Below are 15,964 nucleotides of genomic sequence, written 5' to 3'. Positions count from 1 at the left end.
ATTTTGTGCTTATGTCACAAGCAGCTGTCACTTATGTTCTTGCTTTCCTTTCCATGCATCTTAGCTGCAGAATATCACTCCTCCAAATCCTAATATTAATCTCGTTATGATGATTGCTGTTGGCTCTTTGGTGAAAGTGCAATTCTTAAATCTGCTAGCATCAATTTGAAATCAATAATTTGTCCAATGCTCTGGCCATTCTGCCTTGATTCCCTAAGATATTTTAAATAGTCCTTGAAAATTAAGAACATCTCGGTCCTACCAACACAGCACTCTCTCTGTCAGACTCTGACTTCCTCAGAGGTGGACTCTTAAAAACCAGAGTTACTGGTGAGGTTAGGCTACATTTTATTTTTTTTTTTACTGATGTCTACTAAGAACCAGAATTAGATTTTTTTTTGGTCTTACTTAATTTTTCAAGTGACAAGCCATCAAATATTGTTGTTCTTTTGTGTTGAAAGCTTGTATTTTCTAACAAGAAAATTCACAGCACACACTCCAGTCCAATTTGTAATCAATCTCTGGGGTGGCTGTGGTACAAGACCTGCATGTTGGTCACTTGTGCTTTTAACAATGAGAACCAACAGAGACTAAAATTTAGTTACAATGCGGTGCAGCTGGTGTGGCCAGGACACCATTGGAAATGTAATTTCAAGAAGATTTTTCTTGTTAAAAAGCCATTTCCTTCTGAAGAGTGTTGGGAAGATAGCAGTAGGGCAAATAGGCAAGTAAGGAAATTTACAAGGATTTTCAGAGCATTTGGAAGCACTGTACTAATTTTGAACAATTGCAAAAACATTTTTTACTGAGTTAAGCTGTTTAGCCTTTTCTCTGAAATTTTAATAGGATACGTTTGCATTAAAAAAAAATAACTTTTGCCAGATTTTTTTTTTCTGGCCTCAGTGCACGCATTTTTACTAACAAGTGGCACATGAAGTAACGTGTGTCACCAGACTGGACTCTAGGGAATTGCACTGGGTATGATTTGTTCCTGCCTCTTCTTTCAGGAAAGAGTGGGTTGGGGTGGGGAACATACTACTGGTTTGCACTCATTAACTGCTTCCTGAACATTATGAGTCTCCAAGAAATGGCAACCATATTACATAAATTCTAACCAGGTTCTCCTAAAAAAGAGGACATGATTATGAGCTATGTTATAGATTTTATTTTTAAGGCTATCGACCAAACTGAGGGTATCCCACCTTAAAGCAACCAACACTGAAGTATTTACAGTTATAACCACAATACTGATTCTATGATTCAGAATGTCTTCTGGAACTTTTTGGAAGGTTTTCAGAAAGTACATCATGGTTCTTTGAATGACATCCTCACCTTCTGTGTCGTATTGGGTTTAAGGAAACAATACAAAACCACTCAGAACCAAGTATTTTGAATGTGGTGTGTTCATCAATATGATTATATTGTTTATGGTCATAAAGTTATGGCCTAAAATAAATAAGCATGTAAACTGCTTTTGAAGTTAGTTTCCAAAGGAAGGACTAAAGAACAGTATCAAAGGCATGAGTTTTCTGCAGTGACTAATTTGGAAAAACAATGTTTGAGTGTGTTTGTTTAAAAAAATCTATGACTTCATTTTACTCTTGCACCTTTGCCACATTTCTTTCTTTGATATATTTCAGCACACATTTTGTTCCTCCGCCCCACCTGCAGTTAGATCTTGTCCACTTAACACAACCCGCCACCAATCTGCTCTGAGTCCCTAGACTCCTACCCTCCTGCTAGTGCAACTTTGGTATTTCTTACCATGCTTCTAATTCCTTGTAAGTCTGCCTCTTCCCACGTATGTTTCCTTAGTGCTTCGCAAATGATAAAATTAGGATCAGACTTCCACAAGGGACAGTAAGACATTTACAAAGGGGGGAAAAAAAAACCCAAACCCCAAATTTAATTCCTTCCAAAATATTTGGAAAAGAAAAGGTAGACACTGCCTCTTTACAGTATCATCATGTCCAGCATGTCAGACTTTTCCTTGCCTGTTTATGAATATAATCTTCCAGGGCAGCCTAGCTGTCCATCTAGGGAACCAGAGAATAATGTGTGAAAAATGACTAAAGTAACTTGATTACATTTTCTGTTAATGAGAAAGGGTTTTTACACGGATTGATACCCAGCTTTGTTTTATTCATGCTTCACTTACAGCAGAAAGCAGATGTTCCCATTCTTAACATAATTAGAGTTACGATAACTAAACAACTAAGAGTTACTGCTCATCCTTAAATCTTTATAAAAAGGAAAACTTCCCAAGTTGTTCAGCTCTCATAGTGTATTGAAAAGTAGAAAAGTAGAGGCCTGAACTGGACAATGTATGGGAGACTCCTTCAACCTTAAAATTCCAACTGGATTCCTCACGTACACTACACTTGTTTTTACAGCTACTTATGCCAAGGACTGAGTGGAACATATGTGTCTAATAAATGTTTGTTGACTCTGATCATAGCACCGAACACACCTAAGAAGTAAGTAAGCAATTAGCAAGTTGCCTGGCTTACCGGAAGAATTTAATCACATCTGAATTCTGAAACATGCCAATAAAAAAGTCTGTAGCTGGATTCTCTGGCCTCCAGTTTATAGGAGGTGGCAGCATGGCATGATTAAATAGACAGGCTCAAGTAAGACTGCTTGGCTTTAAATCCCAGCTCTGCCACTCATCGGCTGTGTGGTCCCAGAGACAAAGCAAGAGAAACAAGATAATTGATGACATTGTATGCCAAGCTGATAAGTTTAGACTTCATGCTCTAGAAACAGACATTTCTAGAAGAGGCTGATCAGATTTTTACTTTAGAAAGCTCACTTTAGAAGGAGTGTAAAGGATGGTTTGGGGAAGCACAAAACTATCACAATATGTTCTGTTGAGAAATGATAGTGGTCTGAATCAAGGCAATGATAAATTGAGGTGACAATAGCACAACAAGAAAGATGAATATTAAAGAAGTAGAATCCTATAAATTGGAGAATAATTACTTAGGAGCAGGGGTAGCAAGCAGGAAGCTTGGCTGCTTTCTAGCTTGGACAAACGGTTGGGTGAGATTTCTGCACATGTAACATGAATGATTAGAGCTACTACATTGTTCACTAGGAAATGCCTACTTAGCAATACAATAATATGTTTTCAAAAGCTTTGAAAAATACCCACTTTCCTATTTGAAGAGTCTGTGGCAAATGTTCTTCATCTGTCACAGTCCATGTGGTTTCACACACATACAACTGGACTTGACAATTGGCTATTTCCCTGAACTTTATCCATTGTGAACCTTGGAACCTGCAATGTGCCCAAAATATGACACTCAAATGTCATTTCAGAGCATTAAAAATAAACTTATTTCTATTATTGGATTCTTATTATGCTTTTCCAAGATGTTTTTTAAAATACACAAACAGTAACATATCTTCTAAATAATAGAATAAAAACGCATAGGGGTCTTGAATGTCACAGGCAGGATATTCTAATAACAGACTGTCTGTAGCCTGTAATGATGATGATGATAATAACAACAATAATAATAATACCACTAAGTTTTAATCAGAAATGTGAAAGTATTACTACTGATACTGAAATTTTTGAAGAAATCCAAGAAAATCAAGACAAATAGGTAAAGAAAGGAAACAAAACGAAAAAACCACATTCCGCATTCAACCCTTCTTCCTATAAAAAAAAAAAAGGCAGTCTATCAAAACAGAAACTGACTTATGATTCCAGAATCATAAAATCCGACTAGGTTAACTCATTCTTTGCTCGATTCTGTCTAATTCAGATTTGTCTTTCATAAATTCAGAGTGGAAAGGTCTTAATTTTGTTTTTCATGAAACAGCCTCTAGTGATGTAAGTAAGCAATATTTTATACTTTACAAAGAGATAGGAAGAGACACTATTGTTACACCTACCACTTTACTGATGAGAAAACTAAGCCTTAACAGTGTTAGATGATTTCTTCAAGGTCTCACATATTGAAAACAGGCTAACCAGGTCTTCTGAGTCTGTATCATATGCTATGTCAAGTTCACTTACTGTCCTGTGTTGAAACTGTAACCATCCTCAACTGCATATTCTTAGAAGTAAAGTATGATGATACACACACGGCGTACACCCAGAAGGAAGAACGCTAATGCGGGATAACAGATTCTGATGAATAAGCCTGAAACATCCAAGTACCAAAGGCAGCACTGTTATTAGTCACCTACTCCGGGAAGTGGAGAGGCGGAGGTCAGACACATCCCAGGTGAAGAGGTCCACCAGGCCTAGGCCCGAGGCTGACATGCAGTTGCAGCTGGGAGACTGGGCGAGTTCTGAGATGACTGTGCTTCTCTCCATGAAAACCTGCCTGCCTCTGCCTTCTACCTCCCCTCACAGGGGCTGATTCCTCAAGTACTGCTGATCTCCAAGTATCGTGCGCCCTGAGTTCCCAGCAGGGGACTTATTTCAAACCACAGGGGTCAGTGGTTTTTCAAACCACAGGTTTGATCAATCAATTCTATGAGTGATGAGCAGTATTTAACAAAGTGAGAGAGAATGGAACAGAACAAGAAAGCAGTGCAGAGCAGAACAGAAGGGGAATGACTAAAAAGAAAAAAATTTCACTACATCATTAGAGTATTTATTGTTGAAACTTTTTTTTTCCAGGGATGTGTATGTGTGTACTTGATCTCAATGTAAAATATATTTCTTCGGTACAGACTCTCTCCAGCCAGGCTTCTTGCTAATCATGTCATTAAAGTGTCATAACTGAAAAAGCAAGCAAGGCCAATACAGTGAAAGCCACATTCTTTCATTCATTTTCTTTAAGTCCTACTGACACAGTTGTCATCGTGACATAGCATTCTTTGCTAATACACTTTGACATACTCAAATTTAAAGCTGAAAAAGAGCTCTATGTATAAGTTCTCCCCCACCAGCTTTTTAACCAATGGAATCAAATTCCTCTACAGAGCTTTGTTATTATTTGAAGGCTTGTGTTAGAAGTCAGATGGTCCAAGTTCCCACAGAAGCTCCTTTGTCACAGGCACCATTTGTAGTACACTGGGCAGAACATGACACATCTCCTAATTTGCTTCCCTCATATGTAAAATGAGGGAGTTAAATTAAGTGATTTCTAATGCATCTCCCAGTTCTAACTATAGCCCCTTTAGCCTGCTGTACAAGTTCTTGAAACTTGTAGATGATGAAAGGTTCTCTGGGCTCTTTTTATAAAGCTCTCCATCGTGATTAACAATGATTAAGCACATTGAAGGAATCCTCTTATTTGGTTACTAAATATTTAAGCACTATTAAGGGTCTACCAGGTTGAAAGTAAATGTTAAGGAGGTTTTTCACACTAAAAATTAACAAATAATTATTTATAAAATAGCAAGTAGCAAAAAAAATTACCCTTTAAGACATAGTTCAAGTTATAAAAACAAGCATTATATATTGATTAAAATATATATGTGCATGTAATATGTAACATTTCATGAACATGAATAATAGAAACTTGCATATTCATTGCTATAACAATAAGTGCATCGTAGAGAAACAAATTGGAGGCCATTTAAATCCCAAGCATTCAAATAAATAGCGTTCAAGAAACAAAAGCACCTATCTTGATAGGAATCTACACAGCTTTCTTTCATCACCAGTGAGTGATGAGTCAGGGCAGAGCAAAGAGTTTGGGGTGATAAGACGTAATTCTCGGGGTATGCATTCATCTAACCTGGGGCACTTTTTACCAGGCTTTCCTGAGAGCCATGAGAAATCATGAAGACTTGGTTGCCTGACTCCTGACAGTTTGAAGTTAACCATAAAAGGATTCATTTTTGATATGAAGATTTTTTTGTTTTGTTTGTTTCTAGAAGGACTTCCAGAACATCTGAGCAGGCAAAGGGGCTCAGAAGTTTAACCAAGCTCAAGGTGGATACCCACGAATGTGACAAAAGAATACCAGCCAAGAAGAGAACGTGGAAAAGAGAGGAGAGAGGACTGGGGAGAGACTGTGTGAGGACACGCCCACATTCGTGGGCAGAAGGTTGTGGAGGAATCAGTGCAAGAAGTAAAGAGGAATGAGCCAGGGAGGAAAGGAAAACATGCAATATTAACAGAAGCAAGGGCTATACAGGTACGAAGTATAGGCAACAGGCCACGGAGCACAGAGGATGGTTACCAGAAAAAAGACTTGGAGGTTTCAAGCGACAAATTAACACAATGCTTGTTGAGCCAAATTTCAAAGGGTTAAGATGAACTGAAGCCAGAATGAGCAAGTGAACACTATTATTTGAATGTTAGCTGTCATTTTAGTTGGTTTTAAATGACAATTCCCCCACTGTCCCCCCCCCACTTGGATAAAGGTTTTTAGTTCATTACCGGATAGAAACTCTTACTGGCAAACAGTTTGTTTCCAATATGTTCAGAGGAATTTATTGCAAACCCCAATGAGATGACATTCACTCTCAATTAACATTATTAAAATACTTCCAAATTACTTGAATCACGAAAAAAATAACTCACATAAAACAAAAAAGTAAAGGTAATGGAATGGGAATAATGAGACCCAAATTTCAGAGTCCTCTTAGCAGGACAGGCTGACACTCAAAGAGGGTTGTAAACCTTCCAAATTCTCAGCAAGCTCTTTGGGCTCCAGGCCCCGTGCGGAAAGTGTCAGGAAGCTTGCCTTTGCACAGGCTGTCTTACTTTGGAGAATATCAAATTAATGCTGTTGGCAGCAGACTCTAACATGTTGTTCAATTATTTTGGTTCCTGTGCTTAAATAACTAATATTGCCATGGTGTGAGGACCTCCACTCATCGTGATCGTGTTCTTAATGTCTGCTATAATCTGACTTCTGCGTAATTTCACCAATTACTCAATTACGTGCTATTTTGCTTACTTTTTTACAGCATAACCAGACTTACGATCCCTTTTAATGTTAGCACTCAATACAAGAAATGTGATTACATATGTGGGTATGTGTTTATTTTGTCTTGTTTTGTTCTATTTTACAATTCTTGGCCTTGGTGTAATTGAGTTTATTTGTTTCCTTCGTGTCCATCACACACATTGGTTTAGCTACTCCAATTCCTCTTGGTGGGAAAAAGTTAGCAGCCACTTTCCATTTTGTGCAGGAGCACTTGACCTTACTTATTTCTGTAATGGTGGTAGGAATAATGACATCAGCACAGTAACTAAATGCACTTTCCTCTTCCGGTTGCTCAGTAAGATGAATATTATTAACCATAATAGGTTGCTATTATTATTGTTATCCTGTTTTACAGATTTAAAAAAAAAGGGACCAGAGAATAAGTGGCTTTTCCAAAGACATTAAGCTAGTCAGTGGTGAGCCAGAATTTAGAAAAATTCCCTTAGGAACTCTGTTAGGAAACTGTAGTGCTGCAGGGTTGTTACAGAGCATCTGATTCTCTGAATGGTAGGTGGGGGGGGGGTCAAAAGTAAAGGAAAAACAGAAGCAACAGCAGGCTCTAAACCTGGACAATTCCCTCCTATCTGATCAGAGTGTGAAGGATGCCAGCCAAACCAAATTTAAGCGATTGAGGACAGGCCATTGAGAAGGCCTCTGCTTTGCTGATGTCAGTGGGCACATGGTGTCACTTAGGTGCAGAAAGATGAGTACCGGGGACTGTATGGCAGTTACAAAGAGAAAAGAAGAGAAAATAGGATGTATCCAACAGCGTTCCCTTCTACTTGAGGCAACACCATAATTTAATGGGAAAAAGTAGAAGAAAGAGAGGGTGTGTGAGTGTGTGTGTGTAGTTTCCTTGCTGATAGTGATCTATCCCTGGCAGGGAGGCAAGTAAAGGCAGAAATGAAAATAATGTTCTGTCATTATGTGACTGCCTTTGTATCCATGAAGTGCTAACATACTTTGGCTGCTCAGAGTAGCAGTTGGCATCAACAGAGGGTTTGGGTTCTGGTATGGTGTTTAATGTATCTAGAGTTATACCCATGCCATTAGAAAATATAAGCAGGAAGAGTAAAATGAAGGTCAATATTTCCTTTTAAATCCATATTGTACGGATATTGTATCCACATTGTATATTGTAGCGTACTGTAGCAGCACGGCCTGATAGTTAAATATGCAGGTTTTGACACCAGATGGCTTCAGTTCATATTTTGACTTTCTCTACTTACTGCTGTGTGGCTTGTACAAATTGCATAACCTCTTCACGTCTCAGGAGAATTATTGTTTTATCATTTATAAAAACAAGGATGATATTAGAACTTCCTTCAAAGGGCTGCCAAGAGAATCAAAAAAATTAACTTGAACGAAGCATTTGGAGTAGTGCCTGGCACAGAACAAATAATCAATAAATGGAACCTCTTACTATAATTTAACGTGTGCTATAACTACTTACAAGCCAGTTTAAGGAAATAAGATAATCCGAAAGATCACTCTTTTCTTCCAGTCCCCAGAAGAAAGAGCATTCTTATTCCACACTGTAAAGCATAATCTGGAGAGCTAACATTTTTAAGGAAATGTTTGGATAAATCCATACCTTTAGAAAGTTTCTCCTCCTAATTGTGAAGCTCTGTGTTGCCACGTAATGCCCTTACTCATTCATTGGTTCTATTTATTTGTTTGCTTCAGACAGGGTAGGACAGTTAAAATGTCGTGTGATAATGAAATATTGAAATTTAAGCTATTGTGTGTACTAAATGATATAAGTAGAGTCAGTTAATTAAATTAGACACTGTAATATATTTAAAATGATATCTGATGCACATTTGTCTTTTTTATCTGAGTAGGGAAAAGAGAGAAGTAACTTTTTAAAAAACATTTACTACTTTTGTGTTTTGCTGATTTTATTTCTACATTTATTATTTGGGTCACATAGATAAAGCTAAACTAGTATCAAGATCCCACAAATATAATCTATTATACAGGCTCAGTGGTTGTGGATAAATGTTAGAAAAATACTTCTGTATTTAGTGCTACATAAACTAATTGAGTTAAAATACAGCAATTTAGATCTGGTATTGAAATCCCCTCTGCCTTCAAGGTTTCTGATTTAATTTACCATTACTAAGACAAGGATCTATGGCATGAACTCTCCCTAAGGACTCTGAGTAGATATTGGTGTTATTCATGGCCTTCCTTCCTTGGTTTGAACCAAAAGAAGTGGGCACTAAACCAAAGTTGTTATCTTGAGAGACTCATTGGGAAGCCACTACTCAAAATATTTGGATGGTGACATGGTGACTTTTCTTCCTGTGGACAGATGTTCCTATCAAAAAAAAAAAAAAAAAAAAAAAGAACCCTCCCATATTTTATATCAGTTGACTTCTATGTTGGGGAGAATGATTTATATTTGCCCTAAAGAAAATAACAATTAGAGAAAAATTACTGTCATTTTCTAGTTTCTGGCAAGCGTGGCCAGAGGAAGAGAACTTAACTTCTGTTTCCCTTAAACAGCAATACTAAATTTCTGTTACACATTCCATATTTAATCCTTCCATGTAATCTTAAAGCAGTCCTACCAACACAAAAATCTATTTATTATTATTAATTTTGTTTTGGGGGGTTTTGTTTCAGATCTTATTTTAAAAATGATCTGAGAAGAGGAAAATAAATATTTAATTAACTAGGAGCAGCTTTCTCTCCTTTCTATAGATGAATACAAGGGACTAGAGTATAATGAAGTAAAATGACTTCAAAAGGCCGTCAGGGAGTCAGAGACAGAAATCAGCTTGTAGTTCACTTTGATGTTACATCAGTACCGAAGAATGAACAGCCAGAGTGATTGAGTCTAAAACAGTAAATATATTGAGTATTATAAAAGGCCTCTGTAATTTAACAGATTATTTTAGTGTCCATTTAAAATGATTGTGCAGGGGAAAGGAGGCGACAATATTCTCCTAGAACAGAATACATCAGTTACCCTTCTGTTACGTTGCTTTCTCGACTTTAAACATAAGATTTGAAACATTCCGGGAAGGAGTCTGTATCGGAGGGGAGTCCTACAGAAAGACTAGGGCAGGGCCAGAGTCACAGCCGGAGTGAATTTCAGTAACCTTGTCCCTTGCTCTCTCTCCTCAGGCAAAGAAATAAAATGATGGATGCCCATACTTAGATTATCATTAAAATAGTTTTCTTGTTATTCACGAGGTAACCTTCACTTGTATCAACCATCAGTTCTCTATTATCCACAGTGAGAGAAAAGAAACTTTAGTGTAGATTGTTTCTAATATTTTACATTTTGGAAAATTTCATTTTCAAAATGATTTTCTTTCCCAATTACGTTTAGCGTCAGTTGATGTCCAGAGGACAGAGCAAATATTTATCCTCTGGAAGGAGAAAGTTGGGCAGGGGTTTTAAAAAAAGAGTCACTGATAATTTCAGAAAGTGAAGAGATCACCTATGGAAAATACGGTCTATAGCTTATTTCAATGAGCACTTTCATGAGTGTTCGTGTGTGCAAATAGACATAGCATTTGTATTAAAAAATGCAATATGCAAATATTAGTATTCTCTAACCAACTTCCTCAAACTTCTGTTTCAATGAATTTCAAGCATTTTTCTCTCACAGCATAACTTCATCCAAACCACCGTCCTTCAAGTGTTCAAATTATATCAGAAAATAATGGAATCTGAATTTACACTAAACCAGTTTCAGATTCTTTTTAGAGACACATGCCAGGAAGCTTATCTACATTTAAAATATGATTTCCACAGTTCTCTTCATAGCTTTTAAAAAACATTTCAAAATCATACACCATTAAATTCAAATTAATCTGCTGGTCTCAAAAAGACAAAATAAGGAGTAAAGACTAAAAGAAGCAATTACAAACAGAAATCCAAATGATTTTTCATTTACAAAAAAATCACTGTTAATTGCAAGGGTAAATTGATTTTATAAATTGATTTTTTTCCCCTTTAAGGTGGCCTGTAAAAGTCAATACCTCACACTCCAGAGGTGATGTCAAGCAATGGTGCACTTAATCAGAATATATTTATCCATATGATATTAAACATTTTGTTTGGTATTACTTTTGATTTGGAAAATTTGCAAGTCTCTTTAGAAATTTAAATCTATAAATATTGACATGTTAGTAACAGTCCTGCAATCTAATTTACTGCATACACGTATACATACACACACTACCTTTTAAAACCTATAATAACAGATGCAAATGTAAAGTCAAATTAAAACATTAATGTGAATAATTCAGCAAAATCATTTCTGCTACTTCTGTATCGATCACCTGAATACTAAGACATTCAATTTTCTAGGTCAGTTTCCAGTCATAACTCATAACTGTTTCTTCGAAAGCAAACCTAAGAATGAGAATTTTAACACCTCTGGAAAACAGTGCATTTTCTGTGGGGGTTTCTAAATCTTTCCTGAAATTCAAAGGCGAGTCTTCCAGAAGTGATTTATAAATAACCCACCTTGCCAATAGGACAAGTAGAATTCCTATAAATAAGGATGTCTTCTTCATATGAAATCAGGCTATGGTGAATTAGGAAAACCCTGGGGCCCATTTAGCCTCATTTCCACTTTTGTAGATTAATGAATTTTAATTTCTTTAATAATTTATTCTGCAATCGCAATAAAAATTCTATCTTAATTCTCTATTCTGAAAGTAAATGAGAAAATAAAATTAACAATTATTCAATTTTCACTTAAGGAGAAGAAGACCAAAGACTGAGTTTCTAATATGCCTATTTGAAGTTACATCCTATAGTCTCTTGTTCCTGTATCTCTGACATACATATAGTTCAGTATCATCAACCAAAGATTGGGGAGAGAGAGAGAATCAAACTTCTTAGGCCTCAGGATGACACACATAATCAGCTAGTTTTATCAGTTGGCATTTTACTTACAAATCTTCTCAACCAATCATATTTTTCCTATTATGATCGATAAAAATACAGCTCAACTGCATTTTAATTCTAAAGTTTTTCTCCATAAAAGGGTATGGGATCTTCCCTTTCAAATAGTCTTTCTAATTTCCATTCCATTATTGAAAATAAGAGTACTAAGAATTTAAGTAACCACATAACGAGTGAAGGAAAGAAGATAAAGAGACCCATAAATATTCAAAGAATTCCTCTTCTTACTTCAAAGAAGAGAGATTTTTTTTCTGTTTATTCTTTCCTAATAGTACACATTTTAGATCACCTGCTAAACAAGCAAGAATCCAGAATATACAATAGATAATGCTCTTATTTTCCAGTTATCTTTCTGTGATTCAACTCAATCCTTTATTTTATGTTACCTTTGTCTCTGATTAGTTGCTATTTTCTCATAAACCCAGTGTCAAATTTTAAGGGTCTGGCATTGCAGTTAAGTAAATATAATGAAATAATTCCATAGAACCACTAAGTTATGGGGTGCATATAAGAAATTCAACTCAAAAAAAAAAAAAGAAATTCAACTCATTTGTAAAATAAATAAATAAATCTTCAGTTTAAGACATGCAAAGTAGAACTGCAAAGTAACCTCTTTAAGGAGCAGATATTTGAAAAGAGAAAAAAGGCGAACATCTATATGCAGATATACTGTCAAAACATAAAGGACAAGCCTGTTTCTGGGGCGCATCCTGAAGTCTAGCTGTGTAACCCTATGGCTATTGGCAGTACTGACATAACTGATAATTCAATTTAGGAACATCAGGTGTTACGGCCCAATGGTGATGGAAACAAAGTTCTTTACAGAAACTCACAGAACGTACATGGATTAGAATTAAAAGGAACCTCAAAGATCATTGGGTCCATCCCTCCGTTCTTGGCTGAACTAAACAGGTCTTTTCAACAACTGATAAGGTAGAATTTGAAGTTAGTAGCATTAGAGAAAAGTTTGATGATTAGGACTGAGAGCATCCTTTCTTTGTAATCTTTGACTCATCTAAGAGAATGTCAAGTTTATTCCTATTGAAAATAGGGTGTTTCCCAGGGAAGAGAAAAAAGGAATGAGAGTAATCTTGTAAGTGTGGAGGTATGTGCACATGCGTGAGAATATGCACAGGACATGTATGTATGTAGTGTGTGTGCAGATGTATAGTTTCTTACTTCCCTTTGAGAGCATAAAAAAAAAATCCTTTAGCTGCAGGCTTTGTATTCGTTTGAGAGGATAGCTGAAATGTTTGACATTTCAAAGCCCAGGAAGCAATCTGGAAATGCAAAAGTGTCCCCGTGAGAGGGCAGTAGGGGGCCAACCGCGGGCAAGTCTTTCCTCGTTGTGCATCCAGGACTGGCCTTGGCTGTCAACCTTCACCCTGCTGCCTACGCTGGGGGCAGGGGCAGTGGAGGACACCGGGATCGCGCACAGCGGCCGCAGCAGGCTCCTCTCATAAAACAGGGAAACCAGGGATCTGTGGGGGCAATAAGCCGCCTTCATGGGTTGACAGTTGAGCTGTACGAGGTGCCTGTGCTGTTTAGCAAGCTGGCTCCCCACAAAAGGAGCGGAAGGGGGAGTTGTAGCGGTTCCCAGTGCCCACAGGGCCCCCTCTCCTGGCCGCTGCGCGCTGGCCACAGCGGGTGCCAAGTGTGCACGATCGTGTCTCTATGTGTGTCTGTTTGTGTAACTGTTTGAGTGGCTGTCAATCTATCTGTCTGACAGAGGTGCTCGCGGAAAGTTCCCTCTGGAAAAAACACATCGGGAGTCTCCCTTGCTATGCCGCAGGCGCCCTAGCGGCCCGCACCTACAATGCTGTCACTCACTTCATTATTTTGCTTCCTCTCGGATGATTTATTTACAGTTCTTTAGGAGTGAAAAATACTCATCCATTGAGGTTTTCTCTATGTGACCTTCTTGAAAGTGAGAGAGTGGCTGGAAAGAAAGGAGAACCCGAAAAAAGGTAAATTCCCCCTTCAGATGGTAAAATATAATGGTTAAGAGCCCAGGACCTGGACTCAAAGACTGTCTGGATTTGAATCCTGGTCTGCCACTTATAGTAACTGTTGTCCTTGGGCACACAGCTTCCACTCCATGCCTCAATTTCCTCACTTGCAGGTTAGGGAGAGTAACAGCGCCTAGCTCATAGGGTTGTGAAGACTAAACACGTGTAAAACGCTTAAAACAGTGCCTGACACACAGCAGTTGCTATGTGTTAGCTACTCACATCATCTGCGGCATCGCTGTGTTAAATCTGGAGAAGGACCATTCTGGTCACTTCCCCCACCTGTATGCACTAGATCCCTGTACATGCCCGGATCCCAAAGCAGAGATGAGACGGTACCCTAACCTGCCCGCTCCACGCCCTCCCGTACTTAAAGCCACCTAGCCTCCCGCGCCCGCATAGACCTGCTTCTGGGAACCCCTTGTCAGCTGTCTTGGGCGCCACACCTGGGGGCGGAAGGTCGAGAGGAGCAAAGGCAAACGAATTGTCGAGAGTGCCAGTCCCTCTACCTCTCCTGCCCTCAGAGTGGGTATTTTGGGGTATTTTCCTACCTGCCCCAGGTTTTTGCCCTTCTTACTGCCGCCGAAAGCCAGTCCTTGGTATGTGCCCGCAGATCGATTGGCGGCCTGGGCAGGCGTCTCCCCTCCCAGAGAGGACTTGATGGAGTTGAGTTTGGCCCGAGAGCTGCCGAACTGTGAACTCTCCACCATCAGCACCGCAGCCAGTAGGAGCAGGCAGCGGGACGAGTCCTTGCCCCGCATCAACACGGCCATCTCCGGGCGAGGGGTCCCCGGGGAGGAGCAAAGCCCGCAGGGGTGCGGATGCAAAAGCACGAAGGACCCCCAACACGGGGCCCCTCACTTGGGGCGATGGGGCTCGCAGACTCTGTTCCCCCAACTCCACTTGGCTTTGGGGGCCCAGCACCGTGTGAACTCAGTCTCACGCCTCAGACCAGGAGCGAGCGCGACCCAAGCAAGACCCGCTTCTCCGCCAGGGCAGGAAGTTCTGCAGTAACTGGAAGCAATCAAAGGCAAGGCGCCTTCTCGCCAAGGAGGCGTGACCTGAGGTGCAAGAAGACCCAGTCCCGCGGACCGCACCGCTTCCCTTGCTCCTTGCCCCGCACCTCCGAGGTCCCGCCCGGTTCTCCGCGGTCCAATCCTCCTCTTAACTGCTCAGGAAGTCCACACTAGTTTCTTCTTCGGCCTCAGTTGCTTTTTTCTCCTCTTTTCCTTCCCTAACCTTTACTTCTCAACCTTTGCAGGACATAAGTCCTCCTTTTCAATGTTAGCGGGCACTGTAATGGGGGATCAGGAACCGCGTCCCAGACGCGATCCTTGAGGTCTGAGGCCAGCCGAGCTCCCCAACGCACGCACGCACAGTCGCCCCGAAGCGTTGTTCTCCAGTTCACAACCCAGCAGCAGCCAACTGCTACCACCGACGCTGCGATGCCCTGGGAGCGGTCTTGCGCTCCCCGCGGTCTCCCTCTCTGTGTGCTCTCTCACCGCCGCCCCCTTTGCTTTTTATAGCTTCCCACAAGTGGGTCTTATTTTCCTCCGCCCCCAATTCAGGAGTGACAAAGAGTAAAACGTTTCTATCACCCCCACGTTCCCGCCCTCCTCTTTTCTTTTCCCTGCGGCAGCTCCTTCTGAGGCTTCCCCTCCTGCTTCTCCTTAGCCCCCTCCCACTCCCTCTCCAATCTACAACAACTGAGAAAAATGTATTCACTCCCAGAGGAATATGCGGGCCCTAGTTCCTGACAACCGCCCCAGAGGGTGGAAGAACCTTTGGAAATAAACGGAGGGCAAATGTGGAAGTGGAGAGGGGCAAGCTGCCACTGCACTTCGGGACCGCCAGCACCCTTCCATGGGTTCCCAACCTATCTCCAGTCTCTGACTCGGAGCAGAGCACTGGAAAAGCCCTATAGAAGACTGAGGAAAGTGAGCATCTGGGCGTTAATACCGTGGACTGTGTACGCTCAAGTTTGGTTTTAGCCTGTGCCTCCCAGTAGAGGTTTGGAGCTGGCGCTGTGTTGGTGAGCCAGAGGGTGCCCACCGATCCGGATAGGGACTTTGGGAAGAGAAGCAATAGAGAAGGGAGATAGATGCTTCTACTCTACCT

At 39.9% G+C, this 15,964-nt stretch overlaps 1 protein-coding gene across 1 annotated transcript in view; it reads right to left on the bottom strand.

The window, feature by feature from the left end:
- Positions 1-15,421, bottom strand: part of DKK2 (dickkopf WNT signaling pathway inhibitor 2) — a 101,616-nt gene extending 86,195 nt beyond the window's left edge. Inside the window, exon 1 of the mRNA XM_010953632.3 lies at positions 14,398-15,421. Within this exon, the coding sequence (XP_010951934.1) occupies positions 14,398-14,619 (222 nt within the window). The 5' untranslated portion in view covers positions 14,620-15,421. The remainder of the gene's footprint in view (positions 1-14,397) is intronic.
- Between the last annotated feature and the right edge of the window lie 543 nt (positions 15,422-15,964).

The sequence above is a fragment of the Camelus bactrianus genome, chromosome 2 (genome assembly GCF_048773025.1).
Source record: "Camelus bactrianus isolate YW-2024 breed Bactrian camel chromosome 2, ASM4877302v1, whole genome shotgun sequence".
NCBI lineage: Eukaryota > Metazoa > Chordata > Mammalia > Artiodactyla > Camelidae > Camelus > Camelus bactrianus.
The sequence above is the reverse complement of the archived record's forward strand: the minus strand, read 5'-3'. Positions and strand labels throughout refer to the sequence as shown.